This window comes from Seriola dumerili, unplaced genomic scaffold, assembly GCF_002260705.1.
Source record: "Seriola dumerili isolate Sdu_G_001 unplaced genomic scaffold, Sdu_1.0 BDQW01000105.1, whole genome shotgun sequence".
In the NCBI taxonomy this organism is placed as follows: domain Eukaryota; kingdom Metazoa; phylum Chordata; class Actinopteri; order Carangiformes; family Carangidae; genus Seriola; species Seriola dumerili.
The window spans coordinates 1,945,889-1,973,693 of NW_019174360.1; the positions used below are offsets into that span (position 1 = coordinate 1,945,889).

The window sequence follows — 27,805 nt, forward strand, 5'->3', positions numbered from 1 at the left end:
CAGGTTAGTGATAACGTAGATACCAGTTCCGGTTACTATGTTCAGAATAAAGAGCCAGTTTCCTCCCTGAGAACAAAAATAAATACTTTAAAACGTTTTTCGGTGGAGGAAATATTTAGACCCGTCGTGGACGGATTTCAAATGCCATAAAGGAAGGTAATAATAGCTATTTTGACTCTAAAATAACTTAATGATAGTCGAATTGAAGACATTAAAGTCAAAGACATTAGATGTTTAAAATGTTTTTTTGTTTTGGTGTCCATGTCTCCTCATTTCCGGTATCATTTCACCTTACAGTGTGTAATTTGGCGCAACTGGACCTGCAGCCCTGCAAGCAACCTCCCTCCCTCCCGCTCCGTCTCCGGGTCTCTCCCCAGCTGAAAGCCTGCACTCCTCGCCCAGGTGTGACATTCTTAGAGTGCCTCATTGAAACCGCAACCTGCCGAGAAGATGACGGACTCCACACAGCCAGACCCCACCGCCGTCCCGTACCCGGCTGTAGTTGTGGACCCCACGGCGGTGAACGGGCAGTGCGAGCAGGCGGACTCCCAGCAACAGCAACAGCAGCAGCAGCAGCAGCAGCAGCCCAACCCCGAAAGTCAGGGAGAGGGTTTCAAGATGGACCAGGAGATGAAGATAACAGACAGCATAGACGACCGAGGTAGGCGGTGTGAAATAGGTTCAAAGTTTAGTATTCACCAGATGCCCCGCGGTGGCCAGGACGCACACTGTGCGTAAAGACACGGAGACAACCAGATGCATATTTTACTGTAGCTACATTAAGTAGAAAACTGTTTCCACTTGTGTCCATTCAACTCTACTGAAAAATGTTGCTCTTCTTTTTCTTATAATCCACCTCCAGATGATCCAGACTGAGAGGCGATATAACTAATGACTGATGCTTTCATGTCATTATGATATATTATTTACAAGGCTGAGTAGACAAGGACTACAGAGTAGACATATTTGCATTCTGTTCAACATATGTTGCCTGAACTACTGTGCTGTGGTTCCAGATTTAGGGAATAAATTAGTGGATTGCCTTTGGGAAAGAGTGAAAGCCACAGGCAACCATTTGAACAGCAGGTGTTCCACATCCTGAATATGGCACAGAGCAATGTGCCCTCACAACACAACAAACGCCTGTAACTCTGACCAAAATCATAGCGCACGTTCATTTTAATGGATAAGTCCAGCACATTCAAGCTGCTGCAGATCCGATGGCATACAAGGGAAAAACAGTGGAAACTCAATTCACTTCTGAAACACTGCAGCGTGCTTTGAGAAAATGGCTGTATTTGTTACTATGGAGTGAATGGGCTCAAACATCCACAGTCACCAGGATATATAGAAACATAATCGCAGTAAATACGATGTGGTCGTTTAAACCAAATGGACAAATAAGCCTGATTGTAAAAGTTAATAATAATAGTCATTCATTTATTGTTGGTGGTGTCTGCAGGTCTTCTGGAGAGCAGCATGCGCCTGAAGCCTCACGAAGCCCAGAGTTACCGCAAGAAAGCTCTGTGGGTGTCCTGGGTGTCCATACTGGTCACCATTGTCCTCGCCATCGCTGCTTTCAGTGAGTAACACCTCCACGACTCTCTCTCTTTCATGAATCTCACAGAATAAGTGTTGCTTTTACATTTCTGCTGCGTCCGTTCAAGAAATGAACAGATGCTGATGCCTGCTGCCTGGTCCTTCAGTTGAAGGACAGGTTTGTGAAATGCCGTGACACCCTGTTGATCAGTGCGACACCCAACAGCTTGATTAAACAGCGCTATTCAAAATGAACGACAACACGAAGGACAAGCAGTCGATGCAATAACAGACTCCAGCATGCTAACTGACAGCCCACACGTCATGCAGAGATCCTGCTTCTTTCCCTCCTGAACCTTTCCCCTCCCACCGCTTCCACTTTAAATGATAATTTCTCTCAGTTAACAAAGCTTAAATACTTTGGAGCTGTCGAGTGTGAACTGGACCTTGACTCCCGCTGCAGTTACTGAAGGTTTATTTATTTCAGAGGCAGAACAAGCTCGTGTGACCCCCCCATCTGCATGAATACGATGACTCGTTCTGAGGTTATAGATTGAGAAGAGCAGAGAATATTACTTTATTCCTTTTTAATTCATCTGCATGTCAGAAGTTTCTCTCTTTGAGTCTAATTTGGGGACAGAAGTGAGTCACGTTGTAGATCTAATTCAGATTTTTTTCTATTTTAGAAAACCGTGCAGAATGTTTTCAACATTTGCAGAACTTTAGAGAAGGACATAGAGTAAAATTTAACAAGTGGTGTTTGAAATGACGATGATGTTATAAATCAGTTATAACTGATGCTTCTTCTTCCTCCTCTGCAGTAAATGCAGATCAGTACTTGACAGATGCAGAAGTAAAGAGCTGCTGCGGTGTAGTTTATCACCTCAACATTGGTTTGCAGATGTGCACATTGCTGAAGACTAGACAGGAAGTACAATAACATCTTCTTCTTCTTCATGACTTTGATTTTTTTAAAATGTTTTTAAGTATAATACCTCATTAGTCAGATTAAAAAAGAAGACCTTCCGCGTCTGTAAACAGACCGATTTCTCTCTTTCTTCATTAGATATTTTCACATCTCTGTAGTCCTGCAGTTGGACCCCTCGCTAGTCACATCTTGCTTGCTCTTACTCATAAATGAAACATGGCGCTGCTTGCAAATCAGCTGCACAAACGAGCAGAGGACGAGATGAATGAGGCCGATGTAGCCGCAGTGATTCCAGTAAACAGTGATCTGACTTGCAGTCGCACCGGGTCGGCGTCATTACCCTTAATTGTTTCATTGCAGTTGTTCAATAATTAATCGGAGCTGTGTTTGAGGATGTGTTCGATTGGTTGCTTTTACTTGCGTCAGAATTAGCGAAGTGACCCCGCAGGTTGTTGGAGCAAAGAAGCTGAAGGACGGTGATGTTTTGTTTTGGAAATCAGACTCCATGTTGTTTCAGACCCTTGTACCCACTTCCTGTTCTGATGAGGAAACGCTGGTAGAGCGGCAAGACACAACAGGCCTGTCTCACGGCTTCCTTCTTTGTCCCGTTTTGTGAAAGGGGTTTATTCACTGCAAATTAAGAGGAGCCAGTCCAACACTGCTCTGTCGCAGTTGCTTCGCATTGTGGTGAAAAGAATGTGGTAAACAACATCCATGTTGCCTCCAGTACGCTTTGGGTTTGTCAGATAGTAGAGATACTATCAGAGAGTAAGATACTATCTGGATTTTTAGAAAAGTGTTGACTTTAATACGGCCACATTGTGTTTAGGATCATATTCATAGATGGTTGACAGCATGATAACATTACTTTATTTAGCTCTGCGTGGATAAATGCTACATTGACTGTTAGCTAACACCAGTGTCGTGCTCTTTCATGTGTGATGAAAACATTCACTCAGTGCTCAAGGTTTAAATTACATTACTGCAGCTGATATTGACATTCACATCAAACCCATTTAATATAATTTAATTAGATTCAATATCATCTTATCGTTGCACTGCAGAGTCTCCTTCTCTTTGCTCTTCCTGTTTGATTGACACTGTAATGAAAGTGAACATTTATTAGCAAACAATCCACTGCACCAGTTGCACGATCGCTCCTTAAACTCTTGTTTAAACCCTGTAAAACTGTCACTGGCTCCATGCAAACAAGCCGATGTGTGCTGAATGTGAAGTACGTCACAGGCAGTGAGTCCCACTGTAAATAAGAATAATTTAATGTGCAAAGGCAGCGTGAGAATCCTGATGATAGCATCACATTCTCCTCTCCTTAATGTTTGACAGCTCTGAGCTTCCTGCGTAAGGTAACGACATGAAGTAAGACACACCAAAACAAAACAGTCATCGTGTCAAAGAAAAAAAACACTGTCCATCATTAAGGACCTGAATTATAAAGAGGAAAGTGGCAATTTTAGATACTGTAATTACCAATAACAAGCTGACAAAGACAGCTGATTTATACAACAGTGATGTCCAAGTAAAAGCTATTATCTCTTATTTTATTTATAAAGCTACACTCATCATAAAAAGGAGGAAATACATGAAAGAACCAGCTCGTGTAGAGGAGGAGAGGCGAGGTTTAAAAAAGCCACATTATATGCAGTGAAATCTTTGTAGAAGCAGAGCAGAGCTGCTCATTTGTGTTTTGGGAACTGATCAGTCAGTGTTCAGCGTCCTGTTAGCGTCACTACATCAAGCATAAATTGGCATTTTGAACCTTTTACGAAGTTGTCAGAAATCTTGAGGAGAATGTCCTTGAGGAATCTTAAGCCCTCTGAATCTAAAATACATAAAGAGAATATGATTAACTTTGAAAAGTCCGCTATGAACGTACTACTTGCCGTCTCAAAAGGTCTGGCTCTGAGCACCGCCGTTTTTTTGGGGGGGGGGGCATGCCATACCTCAACCAAGACGTAGAGATGACTCAGGTTGGATATCGTGACTCATGCGCTGAAACCAAATGGCGGAGAGAGGCGTTCTGGTTGGCGTTGGGATTTTATTCTGCGGCGGATGCGGAGCTGCAGGGTGTCAGTCCAGTCACCGCCACCTGCTGCTGTTCCCTGTCAGAGCTACATGAGGACTAGAGTGATGGCTGACGTCCTCCACACACGGGAGGTGTCACTGTACTCCCTTTAGGTAAGCTTGACTTGGCTTGAGCTCACCAAGTCGGAAATATAACAGTGACAGTTAGTGATACACAGTGATAGTTAGTGGAGAAGACCTGAAGTTGAATGAATGGGAATGTATGTAACGGAGCCCCTCGCTGCTGCTTTGATAACGAGGCGTATGCATTGGTTACAGCAGCACAGTGAGACAAACAGCATCAAAAACAACCTTGACAGCAAAGTGTTTCACTGACATGCATAATGCAGCTCCACAAACCACCAATAAACGAGCAGGCCTTGAACAGTGTTTTATCTTCTGTTCTACTGCTTCTCTTGTCAGATGTGACAGTGAGGGTCTGTATCTGTGTGTGTGTGTGTGTGTGTGTGTGGAGCTCCGTCCCTGCTGACACCCATCCAGCTTTCCTGGGAGCCAATTAGCCATCGCGGGGCTCGGCTTTGACGACCGTGGAGCCGCTGCAGATTCATTTGTACACGATTTCTTCTTCTTCTCTCTCTGCTCTTAATGAAGGAGCTAGGAGGAGAGGAAGGGAGGAAAGAGGGGAGGAGGGGAGGAGGAGGAGCAGCAGATGTACATTTCTGGGTGACATTAGAGGCAGATCTGTGGGAGTTCAAACCCAAATTAGATCTTGAAATACTGAAAAAATAATATGGAATAGCATGAAAGTAAAATTCACACTGGAAACTGCAGAGAAAAATTAAATCTGCATTCATTCTCATTTATATATCACAATTAGATATATATACATATATATATATAAAATCTTGCTGTGTTTTTAATGCTAACGCTAACACGTTAGTCCCTCACATGCAAACAAAAGAGCAACGGCTCGTTGTGGATGCTGCTGCTTTCCTCTCGTTAAGTCAACTCTGGCAGATGCATGTCACTTTGGTGTCCACACAGCCCCTCCCTTGTTGTTTACTTTCATTTGAACAGCTGTCAGCTTCTATTTGCTGGATTATAAGTCTGTCCCGAGGAACAAACAGGATCTCCACCCTGGTTGTTTAAAGAACAGGTTAACGAGGCGTTTTTTTTTTTTTTTTAAATGCACATGCACAGTGTGTTTAATTTGGGTTAATTAAAATCCTTAATGTGTGAACCACAAACAAAAATTGAGCTACATGCTAAAGCTCAGGGGGATGATGATTCAAGAAAATACCAAGTGTCGCCTTTTATTATTTTTACCTTTTAATATGACACAATGATCTCAGAAGAAAATAACGGCTTCAGGTTTTCATGTTGTTTCATTTTCAAAATAAAACACTAGAATCTAGAGCAAAGAGAAGCTGGTCATCAGACACTGTGTTTGACTTTTTGCTAAATTTCCCGACCAAAAGTTGTTTTTTGACGGATCATTTTTAGAATCAGTTGTTGTCACTGTTTCCATGCAGCATCTCTGCAGATCTCTGCTATCACACTCATTTGTATTCAAGGCTTGTTCATGTGTGCTAAAGTATTTTCAATGTGTGAATGCGAAGCCAGCGTTCGTCTCCCTTTTCTTTTTCTTTTTTTTTCATTTTGGTCAGGGCGATGGCCGGGGAGTGGATGATTGTGCCGTCAGCTCGGAGAGAGAGCAACTGAATGGAGATGAAATAATAAAGGGAGGAAGAGAGAGGATGAGGAAGAAGGAGGGGGAGAGAAAACAGGGTACAGGGAGGGGAAGAGGGATAAAATGAGGAAGGAATGAGTTGTTTTTTTTGCAGCAGCAGAAAGACAGTGAGAAATAAAGGAGAAGCCTTGTGAAAGATACCACACGATGCTGTTTCTGCATGCAGGGCTGAGGCAAGTTGCTGCCCCCAGTGAGTCAAGCTAAAAATAAACCTGGGAGGAGAGGAGAGGATTCCTCCCCTTTATCTCTCTGCATCTTTCTCTCCTTTGTCTCTTCTTCCTCCTCTCCTCATTGCAGGTGTGAGTGGATGATTGCGCACGGTGGTTTGTTTTTCAACAACACACCTACAACTCCCCTCTCTCACTGCTGCACAAGCTACTGAGAAATAGAAAAGAAGCAACCCTTCGCAAAACACTCACCGCTGGACGTAAATGATAATCAGCTATCACTGCAGTGAAACAGGAGAGGAGCCAGTCAGTGTCTTCAAACTGCCGTCAGGTCATCTCGGTGTTTTCATGTCCACTTATGGGGATATAGCACTTCTGCTGTGTGCACATTAAGGCATATGATTGAGTAGAGAGAGTGTGTGTGTGTGTTTGTGTAACAGATACAGAATAATCCCCCAGAGACAGGCTCTAGAATTTATTCTCACTTTCATATATAAACAAAGAATAAAATCCATCTCCGTGACCATAAATATGAATAAGTGGTGATTTAAGACGAGGAATCTCTGAGCTGTGGCATTTTTCTTCTTCTTCTGTGGATGTGTTGTGAAGAAAACTGGTCAAACTATGTTACAAACATGTTGCATCTGTTGTTACTTGTTTGATCTAAAGTCACGTCTCATTCATTCTTTCTCTCTCTGTTCTCTCCCCAGCTGTTTCCATCATGCGTCACAGCGCTTCAGCTTTCGGATTTGCTGTAAGTCACGTGTAAAGCCTCCACTTCACTAAAGCCGTGTGGCCAACGCTGTGTGCTGCAGGGAAGAGAAAGTCAAATGTCTTTTTTTCTTTTTTGTTTGTTTGTTTGTTTGTTTTTCCACTCTGTAGTTTGATGCCACGCTGGATGTGCTGTCCTCTGTCATTGTACTGTGGCGGTACAGCAACGCCGCGGCTGTTCACTCCGCGCACCGTGAATACATGTAAGTACAATCACATAAACCAGATCCACTCAGACCTACGTTAAAATCGAGATGTAAACTTTTAGTTTCAGGAGTCCACAAGTGCTTAAAAAGTTTGAAATCATAAGTTTGAAGCATTAAAACCAGTAAGATAATAATAATATGATAATATAAATAGATAATGATATGATGGCCTGCACAAATATCGTGGCACCTGCAGTGTTGTGCAGGTAATTCCCTGGAAAAATCATTTGCATTTAACTGTCAAACTGACCGCATTTGAAATGATTCATCACCAGGAAGCGATGAGAGTTTTGACAAAATCAAGCAGATCTTAAAAAGAAACTTAGAAGCTTATTATGAAATGTTGTTCCATTAATACTGACTATTTATATTTTTGGTGTAGTTCTAAATCAGTGTTCAGGCTTAAAATGATATCTGTAAACTACCAGCAGACACCCTGCGTTTGTTTGAGCCTTTGTTCTGTCCTGCCACATGATGAGGAGAGATGAAACCCTTTTCAGTGAGTCCACAGTGTCTAATGTGTGTGTGTGTGTGTGTGTGTGTGTGTGGTGTCTGCTTTGTGCTATAAAGGAGTGTGTCAAACGGCTGGTCTCCTCAGCTCTGTCAGCCTCGGCCCACTGGGACCGATCACAAACGAGCGCCTCACATCTTATCTCTACCTGGCTGAAAATAATGTGTGTGTGTGTGTGTGTGTGTGTGTGGAGGTCAGGTGGCAACTGAAAGAAAGAAAAGAAGAAGACTGACTGTAACTCTTCACTTTCTGCTGAATTGTATGAAGACAAGAGGAAACAACTGAAATTCCTCAAACAACAGTAACTAGTTGATCTAAAAAAAACCCACTGAAATCGCACCAAACATAAAACATCTGTTTCCGACTGAATCAGATGAATGAAAATTCTCAGCGTCTTCGCCCTTACTGTCGGAGCATCTGGTAGATTCATACTCACACATTCGGGAGTGGAGACGTGTCGTGGACTCAGAGGAGCGACTGCTAATTGCTGCAGAGGTGCCAGATGAGATCACGTCCTCCGGAGACGAGACAGTAACACATGCGGAAAGAGACATTCATTCAAAAGTCGGTGCAAATATCTGACATGCTGCAAACGGTACAACACACCAGTTAGCAGCATTTTCTGCATCTGAGTAAACATAAAACAACATTAGCTGTGTTGTTGATACGTTCATGGCACATCTGAGTATTAAATCTTAACACTGATCCACTTGACAGCAGTTTTCATTTTGTCACTTCAGCAGCTAATTGGAGAATTTGGACCAAGTTCAGGAAGCTGCTCAGCCAGTAATTGGCTTCACCAAGAGGCCGGGCTTCCTCCTGGGTCTCTCACACACACACACACACACACACACACACACACACTCTCTCTCACAGAAACAAATATATAACTCTAAACACACGGATATATTTAGGCATAAATGTTCTGAGACGGACAGAAAAGCGAGAATCACCTGCATCCTGCAAGCATCTAAAACACCCACACAGATCGATGCAGAAGTTTACAAGCAGACATGTAGTCTACTTAAACACATGCTGCACATGTGCATGCACACACACACACACACACACACACTAACACTATAACTGTAGCATTGTGCCATTGTGAGTGAGAAAACGACTGATGCACAACCAGAGAGTCAATATTATTCTTAATTTTTTATTTGTCTGTTTGATAGAGGAAATGTGGCTGAATAATCATGCCCAGGTACAGACCGGTTACCAAGGTAACAAGCCCGGGATGTCAAAACAAGACGAATTAGGCAGTTCGGTCCCTTCACGGAGTCATGGAGCTTTTCAAAACAAAAACACTTTGATTCACATCACTGTTTGCAGAGTTAGAAAGAGACGCCGCTGTGCAGCTTGATTTTTTTTAAAAAGTGATGTCATCCTCCCGTGATATGATGGATGTGTTTAAACAGAAGCTGAAAACCTTCAAAAAAAAGATGTTTCTGCTGTTGCTGTTGTTGTTGTTGTGGAGAAAACAGCAGTGCAGAGATGTGGTGCAATTTTTACATGTGTGCACGAAACAGCAGGGGGCCTGTTAGTTCGGTGTGTGTGTGTGTGTGTCCTGCTGTGGACTTCCCAATGTCGTGTTGGGTGTTGCCTTGGTTACCTCATCCGGTGGTCATAACCCAGGATGCAGAGCGTGGCTGGAGAGCAGCCTTCAGACCTGAACACACACGCTCTGGTAGCCATGCATGACCGGGGCATATGCTCCGGGCGTTTGGTGCCTCCCTCCAGACTTTGTTAATTGGGTAAAGGTGTTTAAAGGACATCTGCTGCCCCACGAATAAATCTGTATGTAGCTTCGTTTCACTGGGGCCAATTTGCTATAAATGTAAATTAGTACAGGCCCATAAGAGAATACCTTCAGCTGACCTCACTACAGCCCATTCGATGAGCTTTTATTGATCGTCTTTGTTTGGCTTTGATTGGCGAAAACCTTTTTGACTTGATCTATTTTTAACTCAAAACATCACATTTTCCCACCGAGCTGATAAAACAGTTAAAACAGTACGAGAACGAGCAGCTTCTCCCGCGGCAACAAACCTCAGATATCCACTTTAAAATACAAGGACTTTGCTCCAGATGGGATTTAAATGAGAGGATAGGGTTCCCTGAGAAACAGTCACTGATTTTTGATGTAATTATTACTGGGGAGGGGGAGAAATTTTACCCAAATACATGCTCCTCTGGACTCAATTAAAGTGATTGATCAGGGCAGGTAATATTAAACTCGCATCACCTCTGAAAAGGGGTTTTAAATGTCCCACAATGTCCCATCTTTTAAATAAGATATATTTGTGATTAAAGAACCAAAAATCTGAATGTAGTTTTACATCTCCTCTCTCAGGCTTCTCTCTGGAGCTCTAGTAACAACAGATGACAACGCTAACGCACTGATGCTTAGCACTTATAATTGTATATATAATAGTTGATGTTGATGGGAATGTCAAAACATTATTTGGTTGTTATAAAACACTGGTTTTCTAATAGAGTTTTTGTTGGTAGCTACTTGAATATCCTGAGGTGGTTTGGATTGTGCCGGGGGAATTTGCTGTTCATGACCTCCTGAACTACGTCTGTACAACCCCAGGCTTCAGCCCTGCAGGTAGCAGCTGTGCACCGCTTTCACCACTTTTTCGCTATTGATCCGTGTTTTCGGTGTCGAGGTCGAGAGTTGCATCAGGATTTGTTCAATTTCAAATTGTCTGAGGAATGAAGAATGAAAACCTAAAAGAAGAAGAGCAAACTTTTGCCTTAGGGAGATTGTTTTCGTGGCACTGTGATTGTGTGGATTCTGATGAACTCACCGCAGTTGTCTTCTTTTTCTTTCCCTCTGCAGAGCCTGCATTATCCTGGGTGTGATTTTCATCCTGTCCTCCTTGTGCATTCTGGGTAAGGCCATCCACGACCTGGCCACCAAGCTGCTACCTGAAGTGGTAAGAATTTATTGACTTCCAACACCATAACCCACATTAATAGACGCCACCACAGAGCATGTTTGAGTTGATATGTACTTATTACACAATAAAACACTGGATAGATGAGAGTTAACTACCACATGTTATTTCCCTGCCTGACGTTAAACAGTATATGTCAGCGAGCAGAAAATGGCTCTGACTGTCGTGCAGGGGTCAAACGTTGATTCAAATTGGAGATGGAAGAGATTTGGATTAAAGCATCCACCATATGGGACAGATTATGTTATCCATTTAACACTCAGGAGGAAAAAAGAAAAAACCCTAAACACATTAATATTAAGTCAGCTGTCAGCCGAACAGTCACTTGTCAGTTTTGTCCATCTCCCTGACCTCAGGCCGCAGAGTTGAAGCCAAAATTTGGGGCATAATCAGATTTTTTCAGTTGGCATTTGTGTCTGTTTTTTAAAGCTTGGCCAGATAGTAAGGACCGTTTTGTCCAGCTCGTCTGTAATACCTCCAGTCTGCCAGAGACCGGGATTTCACTTAGAGCCTAAAAAAAGCTGCTGACTTGGTGCCTGTATCTAAAATTATCTCCTCAAAATCTCAGTGTACGTCTTAAGCATCCAAGACAAACTACACGCAGACAGCTATTGCAGTTATTCGCATGAAGCTGAAGATGTGACGTTTGCTGATTCCCCCCCCCCCACCCCCCGTCTTGCCATTTTGAACTGGCAGTAGATCTGATAAGACGGCATATTTTCAGCTCTGGCCGTCACATGGTGCTGGTCACTGGAGGGCCTGGCTGCAGCCAAGCAATAAGGAGGAGAGGGCTGCGAGCCCGCAGAGCTGTTACTGAGCAGATGGAAAGTTTCGGCACCAAGTCTCCAAGCAAAAAGAAATCTAAAAGTCAAGTCTAGATGATTTGGTTTTAACTTAACTTCATGATGAAGCTGCAGGAAGGAAGCTTCAGCACATCTATATGTATGCTATGAATGACTGATCTGATGTTGAGTCTAAAAATCCATGTTTTTTGTTGAAAGGCAATTGAAGCTGGTGAAGAATAATTTCACCACAAGCTTTTCAGTCTTTCCTCTGTGTGTTGGTCCTGAAAAGTACTAAGGTCAAGTGAGGTTAATACTCACAACTGCTCATCATTACGCTCAGATCCTTGAGATCCGCGTTTCTATGGAAGATGAATATTGCCAAGCAACCGGGTGATGAATCTATTTCAGGGAGTGTGAAAGCTCCCGAGTCTTCACACCTGAGATTTATGACATTCTTCATCCTGCAGCGGCAACAAGGCTAAGACCACGCAGTGTCAACTAAAAGCAAGACTCAACCTGAACTCATCTACATAGCTGGGTAGACTGTACCATGTTGAGAAACGCACATTTCCCCTGCTTTCGATTCGCTTTTGTAACTCACTCAGACTCAAAATTCAATCAGTTTTCAGATCCTTTATTGATTTATTGGCCCCGACCGTGTTTTCCATCTATTCATCTGTGGCTGCAGCGAGGCAAAGAGACGGGCCTGACAGGCAGCGAGCACCAAGGCGTAAACAAAGGCAGAATGTGGGATCAGCGAGGCAGACAGATTGTGTTGCTCTGAGTCGACCTGCTGCTCCTCTGTCACACAGTCTGCTTTCTGGTGCATCACAGTTGGATATATACAATATATATATATATAGCTTGTGTTTGCCTCACATCCCTCCTCAGTCGGCCGATGCTGGAAGTAAGGTGTGTCCCCACCGCCTCCCTCGCTTCCTGCTTGCTATGAAATGTTAATAAGGTAAGCAGCTGCTTAGGTATGCAGTGGTGGGACAGAGAGGGAGGGGAGAGTCAGAGAGGAGGATGTTTGGTTTTCGACACCTGACTGTTCCTGCTCTGCTAATCCTCTAAACCCAATTAATGTCAGTTTACATCCCAAACGAGGCTTTACTATTCATACAGGCATTTCAACAATTGGTTTGTGAAAACCTTTTAACTCCCAGGAGAGTTTTTCAGACTTTAATTTCATTTGAAGGGCGACAGTGAGAAAAACCTCACAACCCCTGGGCTTCTGAAAGCCACTCAAAGGACCCTGGGAAACCCCTTAAAATACATGATCATCAAACAGGAGGCGAGACAAACTTCACCTCCTTAATGACCGATGATGTTGTTCCATGCATAATTCAACATGTAAAAATGAGTTACGAGTTGAAACTACGCCTCAGAGCTGCTAGTAGGTGGATTTGTTTTTGTTTGTTTGGGTTTTTGTTCACCGTCTGACAGAGCTAGGCTAGCTGCTTCCCCCTGCTTCCACTCTTTACGCTAAGCTAAGCTAAGCTAAGCTAAGATAACCGACTGCTGACCGTGGTGTTATGTTTGATTTCATTCAACTCTCTGTAGCACTTGACCTGAACATTCGCAGCAGATAACACCAGCGCAATTTCACTTTTATCCATTATTACCTATGAATGAACAGAAACCCGTCGAAAAATTAATCCCCCCCCTCGCTCCCTCTGCCCCAGTCTGACACCTTCACGTCCAGGTAATTGTAGATGATGATTCATTTACTTCACAACCTCTCCGCCACTGAGAAGCCGAACAGTTTTGTACCATCTTCATATTCTGCACAGGGATCTGGTTGTCAAATGTAAATGTCAAGCACAGTGTTCACAGTCTGGGCAGGGTTTGTTTGTCTGTGTGTGTGTGTGTGTGTGTGTGTGCATTTCCCTCTCCCATGGGCCAAAATGTCAGCCAACCCACTGTGAATCTTGATCAGCAGGTCACTGAGGGGATTCCCCATGATAACAGACTGAGAGTCACATTGTGCCATTTATCATTTGAGCTTCCAGGAAGTAGAACTTTTCACAATAACTAGATATGTGAGAGTAAGCGTCTACGTGTGAGGTGAAATGTGCAGCAGCCAATCCGATTATTGAGCTTTCAACTCTCCTCACCTGGTTTTATTTAGTAAATCAAAACACACACACACACACATAGAAGAACGTTAGTATAACTATATGTTTTTTTTTTTTACTGAAGTACATTCACTCATCTTTAATTTGACCCGGTGAGCTTTCCCACGCACTCCACTCTCCCATGACTCCCGGCTGGTCGTCGACTATAACTTATATTCTACTGGCCGTGTGGAAACGTTTGTACACGACCTGCTGCAAAAACAAACAAACAAACGAACAAACGTGACCACTCCAGCATCCGTTAATATCTCCTCACTGAATGGTTAATGATTTAAACCAGCTAACTGCACAAGTTAAAGCCATGGCAAATTATGAACAGATCCGTGTTGACTCTAATGAAACCTTCGCCTCTGTTGCTGAAGAATGTGTTCAATATTATTTTAGATTTTATTTTGACAGACCTGAGTCACAGCACTGACTCAGGTCTGTGCAGCGCGCTGAGGTTTTTCTCTCCATCTCCTCTTTGATGTGTGCGAGTTCGCCAAATTAGCTTTTCATGGCTCCAAGGCCGTAGTGCAATATTAATGCCGCCGCAGAGGCACTGAGTGCTCTGCAGCTCCTTTTCTCTTCTCTTGTCTGTCCAGCCTTTGTGCATTTTCATTTCAGGGATTTAACTGGAACTGTTTCCAGTCAGACTCACAATAGATGCAACAACATTAATGTTCAAATTCTTTAAAAACCGTAGAGGCAGAGCGTATGCAACCCCAGAATTGCCGAGGAGAAAGCAATGAAGTTGGAAAACATTTGCCTAATTGTCCTGAATGATGCACAAGGGAGGTGAAATGGACATGTGGAGATATGATGGATGATAGGGAGCAGAGAAACCTCATCGAGGAGGAGGTAGAGGGGTTGTATGGAGGCGCAATGAGCTGTAGAGGAGGAGCCTGCTGTGGTCGGGCAGTGTGGACCAGCTGTCTGGAGAAGTCCCTGTGGTATTGTCAGCAACTATGGAGAATCTGTAGATGGCAATGAACATGCAGTTTAATTAGCTGGGGTAATAACTGATACAAAGGGTGTAGGTTTGGTTTCAGAAGGGATGCAAGGAAATGTTCGTCACACTTCATAACCCCTAGATTCTGTGAGTAAAGTCCTGACACAACTGACTGATACAAACAAAAACTTAACATGATGATGAAATTAGTTTCATTAATAAAAACTTAAGATAGAAATATATCCATTGCATCACTAAGAGTATTGTTCTATACTGCATTATATTTCTTAAATTATAATATCTTGAGGGCAGCCTGGATGTAGCCTGAGAGGTAAAAACCCAGGGCAAAAAAGTCCTTAAACAACTTGCAGCTGCTGTGAGCTCATAGTTAAAATAGAAGGTGACCTAGATGTGTCTGTCTACCTTTTTAATCATATTATTTTTTTTATCTTCTTATCTTATCTTCTCTTATCTGGTTAGATCTGTTTAGAGAGATTTTATTTAATAAATCAAACTGAAACTATAAAAGCTACAGTTCAGTTTTACTGTAACACGGTAACTGTTGAGTCTCAGAGTTGTGTCTATGAACCCGTGATGTACTTTGAGTTAGGACCTCGATTTGAACCCTGACGGTGAAGTAACAAAACCACGACTCTCACTATCTCTGTCCATTTTTCTTTTGTCTCTCTCAGGACGACTTCCTCTTCAGCGTGTCCATCGTCAGCGGCTTGGTGTGTATCATCCTGGCTGTGATCAAGTTCATGCTTGGGAAGGTGCTCACAAGCCGAGCCCTGATCACTGATGGTGGGTGTGCACACACGCTCAAACCTCCAGATCAAGACCATAAGCTTGCATAAGACTTCCTCTGTTGCTTATTATTAGTATGACAGCACAAACTCACTCATGCTTACATTTCTGCCGTGTGACGACAGATCACTCTTAGCGTGTGCGTGAAGGAAGCCCAAACACGACGCAGGCTGAATACCAACACTGAGCTTTCAAAACCTTCCTCAGCTGACTTTGTGTTCTAAAAAATTACATTACATGAAGTGTTTGTTTTCTCCTTCCAGGATTTAACTCTCTGGTGGGGGGGGTCATGGGGTTCTCCATCCTCATCAGTGCCGAAGTGTTCAAGCATGAACCCAAGGTGTGGTACCTGGACGGGACAATAGGTGTCCTCATAGGCCTCATCATCCTCGCCTATGGAGTCAAGTAAGTTCCTAGTGGAGGTTATTGTGCAGTTGGACACGGGACAGCTGCAGCAGCGTCATTTGTAATTAATAAAGTCGTCAATTCCATTGATAGAAAAACAGCGTTGTGAAGTTGAAGCTTTTGATTCTGTCATACAAAACAAACTGTTTGTGTTGATAACTGCGTAAGTTTACTATAAAGATTTACATTAGCATCTCATCTAATCTAAATCTGGATATTGCTCACCTTAAAACTCCCATACATAAATTGCTGTTATCATTTTACCAAAGAAAATTAACCCTGAATTCACAAAAACACTGATAACCTTGTGAAGAAACAGACATACTACACTAAGGCTCACCCTAACCCTGTATACACACACTGAGCGTGTTACATTCATTTCTGTGTTTTATTTTGAATGTTGTAGTAAAAGCTGATAGTTGTGATTCACGTGTTAACCGGACGAACCTCACAGGATAACCGGATAATCTGTCACCATGTGTCCGAAGTCTGCTCAGAGCATTTTCTTACCGCACCCCCTGGGTTTGGAATAATAGGAAAATCATTTATACCATTCACCTAACATCATTTGAATGTGGTATTTAAATGTCTGGCATGTGTTAACGAAACTACGCTGGAGATAATGTTTCCCCAGACAGAAATAAAAGTTGTACAATAGATTTAAAAGTAGAATCTTAACGTTTCCTCTCAGGAGCAGGTTTTTAATTTTCGTCTGAAATTTGCAATTTTTACTGCTGATGAACTGAGATTTTTTTTTTTTTTTTTGCCTTGAGGAACAGCTGAAATCTAAAATGAATTAATGCCTGCAGGGTCTCAGTAAGTCAGAGCTCCCCCCCCCCCCGTCTTCCTCCGCAGGCTGCTGCTGGACATGGTCCCACGGGTCCGACAGACCAGGAACTACGAGCGTTTTGAGTGATGGACCGCAAGCTACAAGAGGAGGAGGAGGAGGAGGAGGAGGAGGAGGGTTCAGGAGGGATGGATGGAGGGAGGGAAAGGTGGGAGGGGGGGGGCTGACCGACTGACAGGAGTGGGACGGGGACGACGGTCCCCGCGGTCACTCCACAGACAATCACATTCAGTCCTGGAGGTGCCAGTGGAGGCTTCAGGGACCTGAGGATCCAGGAGGACGGTGACAGAAACTCTCAGCAACTTTTAAGTGTTTTACAATTTGCTGTACATATTATATCTTTATGTCTTTTAACAGTGAACGGGCCAGTCCGTTCCGTCATGCCTCCATATTGAAACATGAGGGTGAAAGGGAGCAGCTAATTTTAAAAAGTAGTTGACTTCAGAGGTGATGAATCAGGACAGAGACGAGCAGGACCGCAGAGTACCGGAGACGTATGGACCCCCGAGAGCCCCTAACGCCATAAAAGCTCCAGATCTTCGTACAGCAAGTTGATGTACAATACCTCAGTTACACCTCATCGCCCTGTCAAAACATAGCAGTTTATTTTTTCCCATGGTTCCTAGAGGCCTTCGCTCAGCCGTGCTGTAAAACGTTGCAGATCGCAGGTTGAAGTGATTGATGTAGCTGATGTAGCAGTGGAGTATTAATGGTGTTTTACCCTTTTTATGACTCCAGGGAGGATATATCAATACAAGGCCTATTTGGCACACACATACACACACACACACACACACACACACACACACATAAACACACACTTGTTGTGGGAGTGACAGCCCACAGTGCTGGAGGATAAACTCGTTATGTCTGTCTCTCGGTCACAGAGACAGTCATGACCTGACTCTCCCTCCACCTCACTTTAAATCTAACAGGAGAAAAATGGCACAAACTTGCTCTGTTTACTTCAGAATGTGGACTCTGCCGCCATCTGCTGACAGGTACAGGTGAGAACACACTGAACAGAGAGACAAATGCAACACTTTTTATTTATTTATTTTTTTGCTCCTTGTTCTTCATGAGTTGAAATTTAAGAGCTCAAACTTTTTCCAAGCAAACAAGTTTTGTTAGTGTCTGTTAGTGAGTGTTTCTCCTCCTTTCCCTCCCTCCCTCCCTCCCTCCCTCCACCTGGTACAGGTGTGGCACATCAAGCTGCTGATTACAGCATGATGACTGCACAGGTGTGTCAGGCAGCTCACAGTTAGACTGTGAAATGTGAAGGTTTGGTTTGATGAAAACTTGACTGAAAACTTTTGATTGAACATGACTCGGGCTGCACCTCACGGCAGCACGGTTATTGATCAGGTTATTGATTGTCGGACCGCTCCTCTTCAGTGGCTGTGTGATTATTGGCAGGAAGTTGGAAGGTGCTGTCGTCCACGCAGATCCAGATATTATCAAACACGCTCAATGGCAGTGAGTGCAACAACTGGGACTTTTTTAAAAAGCCTTCCTGGATTTGTTTACATCAAGCAGCAACGAGCAGATGGAGGCAGATGAACGACACGACAACGGGCATCAGCATCTCCTCATGGTATGTCTGTATATACATATACATATATATATATGTGTGAGTGAGTGTATCTTTTGTGTGGTTAGCTCTTTTATTTCAACTCATGAAAAATGGGAGTAAAAACAAAAGTGTTGCATTAATGTTGTTCAGTGTATTTGAATGTGCACAGACTCTGCGCCTTGTTTTTTAAAGACATTTAAAGGGGAAAGAAAAGCTGTTTTTAATTCCTGCACAGTGTCAGCTCCGACTCCAACAGAAACACGTCCTTAAAGTGAGACAGGTGTGTCAGCTGATCCGCTTCACCTGGGTCTCCTAAGGAAATGGGCCCCTGTGTTTTTATTATCGTCTCTGTTTTAGTTAAACTTAATCTGATAAACTATGGTTGATGAGTTGAGCTCTTGTAGTTTTGTTTGGGAGTAGTAAACTCAGAGCTGACGGTGTGCAGGAATTAAACCTTTTTCTTTCTTTTACGTGGTTTAATTTTCCTCCTCCATCTGTCCGACACTTAATTTTTAAGTTCATCTATATATTTAAAAAATACTGTGAAAGATTCCACTTTCCAGCAATCCCAGTGTTTCGGTGGCCAGGTTATTGATAAGGTTTCCGATCTTCTGCAGAGCTGATCGATTAGGACATACTCACGCGCGTGAATCCAACTGCCGTCCACAGTGAGACCAAACTGCTCAGCGGTTTACACTAAGACTGGGACGACTGTTGACTCAACACATCCAGTTTCTGAGCCATGACGTTGTTAAACCTTTATTATTATTATTATTATTTGTACGTGATGCCTGAATGTCGTGACCTCTGATCACGTTCTTGGCTCCGTATTAGTGAAACCGGTCGCACCACGGACGAGTCAATGTTGATATCTTTTCAATATTATGTCAAGAGTCAACACGTGTCCTCGTTTATCTGGAGCTTATGTTTGTTTTGTGATTTTTATTTTTAAATGGCTACTCCTAATTCTCCCGGTGAATTAACTGTTGACATGTGAGGTAGTAGCGTGGCAGGAAAGCTGATTAGTGTTAATGATTAACTGATTAATTTATGACATAGAGGTTTTGAGTTTTAGTTGTGATGTTGGTAGACCCCCCTCCACTTGTCTTACTTTTACTTTCCTACAGTTTCAGCCCATTTCTGTTACGGTGAAGTTGTGGTATGTCAATATTTTGGCCTAATGGATTAAAATTATAAGATAGAAATGATGATTTTCTAAACTCTAAGTAAAAAAAAAAAAATTCACCTAGTATCTCTATTTTTGTCATTTTTCATCTGGACTAAATGGGTTTCCATGAATAGATGCCTTTTTGTAGGAAAATAAAATTAGCACCTTTAGTCCTCCATGTTCCTCTTTTTCCCTTGAAATATAGATTTGAACAGCAGGAAGCTGTTATCGACTAAAGTACACGATCAATATGGATTAATACCTGAGAGTCACTTACTTTGTACTTTGCTTATTTTTAACTCCAAGGCCTTAATCTCACTGATCAGTGTTTGGCGACTGTGGAACATGAATGTATTGATGAGGCGGAGTTTCAGCTTCAGGACTTTGATTGTCACAGATTACAGGGGGGGGTGGGGTTCTCATTTTTTCATCTGTTTTCCTGTAACTGAATGTACACAGTGTGCTGTGAGACTAGTTTATATGATCAACAAATATGTGACAGTGCTGTTTTTGGATTTGAATCTGAATACAAAAGTGGTATTTATAGGTTGTGAGACCCAGATGTGAACGGAGTCACATCTGTGTCAAGAATCTGAGGAAAATGTTGCTTTGTTTTTTTTTGGAAACGCAGATGAAGTTTATTATCGATTAATCAATAACGTGTTCTTGTGCTCATAATGCTTGGAGTTGAGGCACAGATGTAACTCCGTCAGCTCAGTTTTGTATGACTTTAATATACAGACAAGTTGGACATGTGTAAACAAACAAACAAACTGACAAACTGTGGGACTTGAGCTGCTCTTTGACCCGTGCTGACTGTACTTCTGTGCCCGTGTAAATACTGAATCTATATTGCTGTGATTGTAAAACAAAGTGTAAAACCAGAGACAGAGTCTTTTTGTCACAGAAAAAAGGTTTATTTAAAAATAAAGTTATATCCCTCTTACCAATCAAGGACTGTGAAAACAAAATGAAAAAAACAAAAACAAATAATAATGTCAATGCGTTATTCACTTCTCACTGTTTGGACCACAATCGTCAACAAAACCACTCTGCTGTTTCAGACACTGACAGCTCGAGAAAACAAAAACTGTTGCATGTTTGACTGTAAGGAACAGGTTTTTTTTTTTGTTTTTGTTTTTGTTTTTTTGTTTTACAATGGAGACATTCGATGCTGAGGTCAACAAAGACGAATAGATCTGGTGAGGAAACAACCTCTGAGCATGCTTTGTATAAGCCTGACTGACAGAGAGGAAATAAGGCTTTTAGCTGCAACAAAACAGGTTTAACTGATCTGATACGTCACTGGTCTTTAAATGAAGCTGTGTCTCACTTTTTACTAAAACATAAATATTTGAAGTGAAGAACCGCTGTTGACTGTGACTCCGACACCAAACCCTTTCTTTAAATGAAAAGACAACACCAGCGTCGCTTCTGTCTTCCTGTATCAGCACTTTGCGCCTTTTTCTTTTTTTTTTGTTGTTGAAGAATCTAAAACCGCTTTAACTCGCAGGAAGTCGCAGGCAGAAAAAGCGAGAGAACACACTGCCGTGTGTAATCAGTTCAAGGCAAAACAATCAGAAAACTCATTTAATGTGTTGCATTAATCTGATTACACCAAAACATGAGTTTATACAGTTTAAAACACAGGAAGCCAATGTTTGTGTTTACATGGATGTTTCGGAAATCCTGTTATTGCTGGAAATGGGGAATTAAATTCCTATAAAACATATAAATGAACTGATAGGGATTTTAAAATGCATGGAAAACATTAAAACCGATATTATCCTTTTCTTATAATTCACTAATAGTTAGATGGTTAACAGTGAAAGGCCAATCAATCAGTTCTTCATAAATTAGGTTTGGACAGATTCTATTTGCTCATTTAACAAGTATATAAAATGTGCATTAAATTACAGTAAGAAAAAATAAAGTTAAAACAATTTGAATTCATCTGAACAATAAAAGTGATTTTTTTAGGAAAGGATCCATCAGCTCTGTAGTGATGAGGTTGGCTGTATCTTGAGTGTGTTCTCAGGTTGAAGCGACCCCTGACACACCACAGCAGACCGAAACTGAACCATGAAAAGGCACATCATGTTCTTTGAAACACTAACTTGGCGGCAGATCACTGACCTGTTTTTTATTTTTAAGAAAAAGTTTAAAACACAAAAAAAACAAGAGGAAACAGTCTGAGCTGACACAGTGAGGAAGTAAGAGGTGGGAGCTTGGACGGTGCCGTTCAGTCTGAATTTACTCGTGTGCAAACTGAAAAACTGAGATTGGAAATCAAAGTACAAAGTGTATGAGACTTTCACAATAAAACGAGGCACATTTGTCCACTTCTGTCCATCTTCAGGAGACAGTGATGAGAGGAGGAAGACAAAATTAAAAACATGGATTTTTATTTGACTATTAAGATTCTTCTTCTGCAGTTAAAATACGCAGCAACGATTATAAAAAATCTATGTTGGAAACCAAATGATAAATGTTTTTAATCAATTATTAATTAAAAAAAAAAAAAAACAATTGGAGAATAACTCATGTGACGTTTCTTCACATCACTTCTGGAAGATGAACAGAAGCAGACAAAGCCCTCCTCGCTCAGTTTAACACTTTAAGATAAGCACGCTTTTTTTTTTTGTTTGTTTTTGTTTTTTTTTAAATTACTCTCATAAATAAAAATCTATAAAAAGGCAAAAAAAAAAAAAAAAAAGAGACACCCTCCTATAAATAAAAAAACAGATTTCCAGCAAAACAGAGATAAAGATCTGTATACAAAATAAATAAAAAAGAAACCCATATGAACAATATACAGTGTTACTAATATCTTGTTAAACCTCTGCAAATAGATAAACGTAGTGCATTTTTTTCCATTCACCACAAAGAACTATAAATTTTAAACTTTTCTCTTAATGTTTTTTTTTTTTTTCTTATTTTTCTTCGCAAATCTGCAGGCAAATTAAGATCCTAACGATAATCCAAAGGAAAACGAGGAGATGCGAGGTTGTGCGTTTTGCAGGGAACGCGTTGTTGGCATTTTTTTTTTTTCTTTTCGTTGCTTACAGTTTCGCTTGAGAGGATTTACAGCTGTTGTCTGGCAGATGTGAGATGAATGCGGCTCTGTGTTTTCTAACGTTTGTCTACGTGATGGAAGGTTTTCCTGTTTCGCTGCAGTGGCTGTGGAGTCTTTGGGGAAAACGACTTCTTGTTAAGGCTTCCTCGCCCGCGCCGGGTGTTTCCACTGCTACTGACGACGATAGCTTATCATCTACGACACAACGTCACGACATCCTACGACATGGCGACTCCACACATGACAGCTTTAGCTACAGAGAATGACCCTCGTCGTACCGGCTGTCTGATTTCCCTACTGGCCTTTTTTATTTTTGTATTTTAAAGAAACACACACTCAATCCTTTACAACTTTTAAATAAAACGTCCTGTTTAAAGAACAAGTGTGCAACTGAAACGTATGACAATCAAGGAACCGGTGACTCATCCACGACTGGACTTTGCTGCGTTAAGGAGGAATGAAGTCTGCTTTTACGTCTGGAGTACGTGTCAGGAAATGATAAAACTTCCAGAATAAAAATCTAGATATCTATGTTACATGTCCACTCTCGTGACGTCTGTCCAGAGGAGAGGAACGAGTTGGTTACAGTGTAAAACTGGTTTCTTCTTTAGCCACCATCTGTTAGGCCCCCCTCCCCTCTGTGTGTGTGTGTGTGTGTGTGTGTGTGTGTGTGTGTGTGTGTGTGTGTGTGGTGGGGATGTGGGCCTTCAGGCATGTCAGTCCAGTGTAAACCTACCTAAAGAATAAACGGTTTCAGATTCGAGTAGGGGAGGTGGGCGGAGGGTGTGGGGCGGGGACGGGGCGGCTGTCAATTAAGAAGAAGGGGGTGTTTGAGTCTCCTTGGTCCCTTGCTGCTCTGGTGAACCTGGAGACAAACAGGCAGCCAGTCAGTGATGTGCAGTCTTGCCAAAGAGCTCATCTGCTGCGTTCACTCCCTTTTTTTTTTTTTTTTGTTGATTCAAGTAATTGTAACACATCTTCCAGGACCTGTGGCGCCCCCCGCTGGTGAGTCTGAGGGGTGACAGCTGCTTCACTTCCAGCAGTCGAAGGAAAACAATAAATATGAAGATGTTTGTCTGCCCACTAAGGAGTCCGGTGAGTGAGTGTGTGTGTGTGTGTTTGACAGCTGCATGAACATGACGCCCTGGAGTGTGTGTCTATGTCTCTCAAACACACACACACACACACTTTTGAAGCTGCTCGGATTTCGCTTAACCCCGATCCAGACACGCCCCCAAAAACCTCGCCCAGATCTGTGTCCACGCCCCACCCGCTCCCTTCAGCCGGCGTGTGGGTGCTATAGGCAGTCTTTGCACAGCGCCACCTGGCCCTTCATGTAGTCGCGGCAGGGGCAGATGCGTCGCAGCGACTGGTGGGCGCCGGCGCAGCTGAACAGCAGCAGGTCGGACTGGAAGATGCAGTGGTGGCGAGTGTCGCTGTAGGCCGGGACCACCGTGTCGGCGCTCGACTCCACCGTCTGACAGTCCACGCCAAACCTGAGAGATGGGACGCAGAGAGACAGAGGAGCTGAACACAAACCCACCAACTGAAGTGATGTTCTTCAGCATCAGCCATGATTTACTCCAGTAAACAAACTGGGCCCTCTAGTGGCGACAGAGAGATACTGCAGCTCATCTAAACACAGCTGACCAACTGCTCACAGAAACTCAAACCTGTGCTGCCACCTGATGGACACCTTTAAAATAACAGCTAGGTGTGTGTGTGTGTGTGTGTGTGTCTGTGTCTCTCTCTCACCTGGCCAGGTCCCTGTCCTTGTTGAGGTGTTGGAAGAAGGAGGGTTCACAGATGAGCTGCTCCTCCTGACACACCTGCTTGCAGGAGCGCCCGGGCTCAGCCAGCTTCACCTGCAGAGCGCTGAGAGGAGGCCACATCACCTGACCGTGGCAGAAGTCCTGACGACACAAACAGGAAGTCACACAACGGCAGCACGTCCAACACAGAGGAGAGCAAAGGTTTGTATGAACAAAAGTTGAGCTCTTCATGTCAGTTTATCTTGGGAGTAACGTCTTTCCATCTGGTGTGATGCAGGTAATTAAAAATCATTAATTTAAAAAAAAAAAAAAAATTAAAAAATACCTCAAACTTCAATATGATTTATTAATAAAGAAAAAAATGTCATTAAGACACTTGTTATTTAAACACTTATTTTATAATAACTGAATTTTCATGAGTTTTGGGAATATTGATAACAGCTAAACATAATAAAGACGCTGATGTTTACTTTGATTTAAGTCCTCCCACCATCATCTAGTATTCTTTATATTTTTATCTTAATTATTATATATTTTGACAAGTTTATTGACTCTATTTTGAAAGTTGTTCTGATGTGATTTCTGACTTGTATATTCATTACAAACTGAAGCTCTTTTTATTTTAGAAAAAGTGACATTTTATTACAGGGCCTTTGCAGAAATCTATTAGAACATATCTTCAATGTGTTGACAGTTATTGATCTTTACAAGTGCAAGGGCAGCTGAGATCAGATGTGTTATTGCTCCACAGTGATGAGTTAAAGTCATAATGTGTCCAAGAAAACCCTCTGAGATCTGGATGTTTTCTTTCAGCTTTAATCACAGCTCTCTGGGTAGAAGTTCCCAGCCTGCTTTGTCACTAAGAGGACGGCGATGATGATGATGATGATGATGAGGTTGTACCTGGTTCTCAATGAAGGCGTTGACTCTCTGCAGCATCCCCTCACAAGTGAACTCGTAGGGCAGATAGGGCTCGATCTGATCAGACACAAAACACAGACTCGTCACACAACCATCAAACCACTGGACAGAGCCAGGGAGAGCTTGTTTCTGTGTGTGTGTGTGCGTGCATTCAGAGCCCAGCCTGGTGAAATATTAGCCTTCTGTCTGCTCTTTGAACCACTGTCTTTTGAGCCCGTCGACCTCCACACACTCTGATTTTCAAAGGGAAAACTTCAAACTGCGCAAACCAACAACTGAAATCTTTGTTTCTCTCTCTCTGTGTGTGAAGATCAGGAGCAGGAGGAGGAGGAGGGGGGATGGAGTGCGAGCCAAGCCGGAGCCTGGTATGCCGCAGCTCGCCACGGATCACAAAGCATATGAGGCTCGGCAGGCTTGTCCAGTGAACGCAGCCGTTGTTCGGACCCGCTCAGCAGAGCACGACACACAACACGAGGTCCGGTGAGTGGCCTTTAAATATGCATGGAAGACGGAATAGGATCTCTTTCTTTCCCCCCCCTGTGCTTTCACTCATCCTCTGTCTCTGGGCAGGCTTCCATCCAAACATTGTTTTTGGCCACGAGGATATCCAGCTCTAATAATCAAACATATTTACATCTTTCTTCCAAGTTCTCCATTAGGAGGATGTGTTGCTTTTCTTTTCCTATAAGAATTCATGCTGGTTTGAAGGCAAAGGGTGGTCACACCAAATATTGATTTGATTTAGATTTTTCTTTTGTTCGCTCACTTTGCATTTTGTAAATTGATTAAAAATAAACTTTATATTTTTGAAAGCATTCTTAGTTTACAGCATTTTTTTCACACCTGCCTAAAACTTTTGCACAGTACTGTCTGTGTGTATATATGAATCAATGTGACTATGATCTGCTGGACAAATTGATTTCATGTACCGCCAACATGAATCATTTGAGTCCTGTTATTGTTTGATTTCTTCTTTACCAAATATTTACATCATGTATTAACTATTTTGGGTAGAGCCCTGACATGAGGATATAAAACAAGAATTTAGAACAGAAATTACAGCTGAGTTTGATTTTGTTTATTTTAAACTTTCTTCAGACTGAACTCAGAAAATTGTACGTATCCACACGGACATTTCATTAGAGGAGAAATCCTTTTCCTGTGTTTACCTTCTGGCTGAGGATTGAGCGGATGGCCCTCTCCACCTCAGCAGAGTTATCGATATCCACCGTCCACACGTGGGGCTGACCGATGTACACCTCAGCATACGGATGTTGAGAGGTGAGCTGCAGACAGGAAAACAGAGGTAAACAAACACCTTTTTAGAAGTCGTATCATGAGCTAAAGAGTCTGCAGAGTAAAAACATCAGCGTGCACTCTCCCTCTTCCTCCCACCTCTCTCAGAGTTGGTTTGCCTTTGAAGAAGTCGGTGTTCTTGCTGCTCTTTGGAGGGTTGAACTTAGGGTTGAGGAAGGCGCAGCCGTTGGCGATGGCCTCCAGGGGGGCGGGTCCCTCGTAGGGGAAGGACAGACCCACAAACAGCTGCAGCAGAGAGAAAATCAGTGTTAGCTAAAAGACACACTCCTGCTAATGTAAGTCTGAACAATTCAACTGTCTTCCAGAACTGCAGCAGGAAAGAGGTGTCATATGACGGATACCCAGAATAACACAGTGGAGTGAGAAAAGTTCAGTGGCTGTGTTCAGGAGTTTCTGTGGTTTGCTGATAGCAGCAGTTGGACCGTGTTGAAACAAACCTCCAGTCCAATCAACACTAAATACAGTGGAGGCAGCACTCTTTCTTTAATAGTATTTTAGAGTAGTAGTAATATAGTATTTTGGTAGTAAAGTAGTAGTAATAAAGTAATAAAGTAGTAGTGAAGTAGTAATATAGTAGTAGTAATAAAGTAATATAGTAGTAGTAAAGTAGTATAGTAGTAATAAAGTAGTAATATAGTAGTAATAAAGTAGTATAGTAGTAATAAAGTAGTAATATAGTAGTAATAAAGTAGTAATAAAGTAGTAATATAGTAGTAATAAAGTAGTATAGTAGTAATATAGTAGTAGTAATAAAGTAATGTAGTAGTAATATAGTAGTAGTAGTAATAAAGTAATGTAGTAGTAATATAGTAGTAGTAATAAAGTAGTAGTAGTAATAAAGTAATATAGTAGTAATATAGTAGTAATAAAGTAATATAGTAGTAGTAATAAAGTAATGTAGTAGTAGTAATAAAGTAATGTAGTAGTAATATAGTAGTAGTAATAAAGTAGTAGTAGTAATAAAGTAATATAGTAGTAATATAGTAGTAGTAATAAAGTAGTAGTAGTAGTAGTAATATAGTAATATAGTAGTAGTAATATAGTAGTAGTAATAAAGTAGTATTAGTAGTAATATAGTAGTAGTAGTAGTAATAAAGTAATATAGTAGTAATATAGTAGTAGTAATAAAGTAGTAGTAGTAGTAGTAATATAGTATAGTAGTAGTAGAGTAATAAATAAAGTAA

General features: G+C 42.0%; 2 protein-coding genes across 3 annotated transcripts in view; one reads left to right on the plus strand and one right to left on the minus strand.

The window, feature by feature from the left end:
* Window positions 1-450: 450 nt before the first annotated feature.
* Window positions 451-16,872, plus strand: LOC111222771 (transmembrane protein 163-like). Its single transcript, XM_022746611.1, has 8 exons — window positions 451-661; window positions 1,463-1,582; window positions 7,138-7,181; window positions 7,310-7,401; window positions 10,764-10,860; window positions 15,428-15,539; window positions 15,806-15,947; window positions 16,803-16,872. The coding sequence occupies exons 1-8, from the start codon at window positions 451-453 to the stop codon at window positions 16,861-16,863; spliced, it is 879 nt and encodes a 292-aa protein (XP_022602332.1). The 3' UTR covers window positions 16,864-16,872.
* A 6,719-nt stretch (window positions 16,873-23,591) lies between these two features.
* The window catches only part of mgat5 (mannosyl (alpha-1,6-)-glycoprotein beta-1,6-N-acetyl-glucosaminyltransferase), an 81,309-nt gene continuing 77,095 nt past the window's right edge, over window positions 23,592-27,805 (minus strand). For both annotated transcript variants that reach the window (XM_022746508.1, XM_022746507.1), the window contains exons 13-17: window positions 26,700-26,846; window positions 26,474-26,590; window positions 25,287-25,361; window positions 24,367-24,524; window positions 23,592-24,107 (exon numbers count right to left, since the gene is read on the minus strand). In XM_022746508.1, the coding sequence (XP_022602229.1) occupies window positions 23,909-24,107; window positions 24,367-24,524; window positions 25,287-25,361; window positions 26,474-26,590; window positions 26,700-26,846 (696 nt within the window). In that variant the 3' untranslated portion in view covers window positions 23,592-23,908. The remainder of the gene's footprint in view (window positions 24,108-24,366; window positions 24,525-25,286; window positions 25,362-26,473; window positions 26,591-26,699; window positions 26,847-27,805) is intronic.

Bases quoted from the DNA above. Each gene is read 5' to 3' on its own strand.
- LOC111222771 (XM_022746611.1), top strand. From the start codon at position 451: ATGACGGACTCCACACAGCCAGACCCCACCGCCGTCCCGTACCCGGCT. The intron at 7,182-7,309 runs GTAAGTCACGTG...TCCACTCTGTAG, and splicing joins CTTCAGCTTTCGGATTTGCT to TTTGATGCCACGCTGGATGT. The intron at 15,948-16,802 runs GTAAGTTCCTAG...CTTCCTCCGCAG, and splicing joins ATCCTCGCCTATGGAGTCAA to GCTGCTGCTGGACATGGTCC.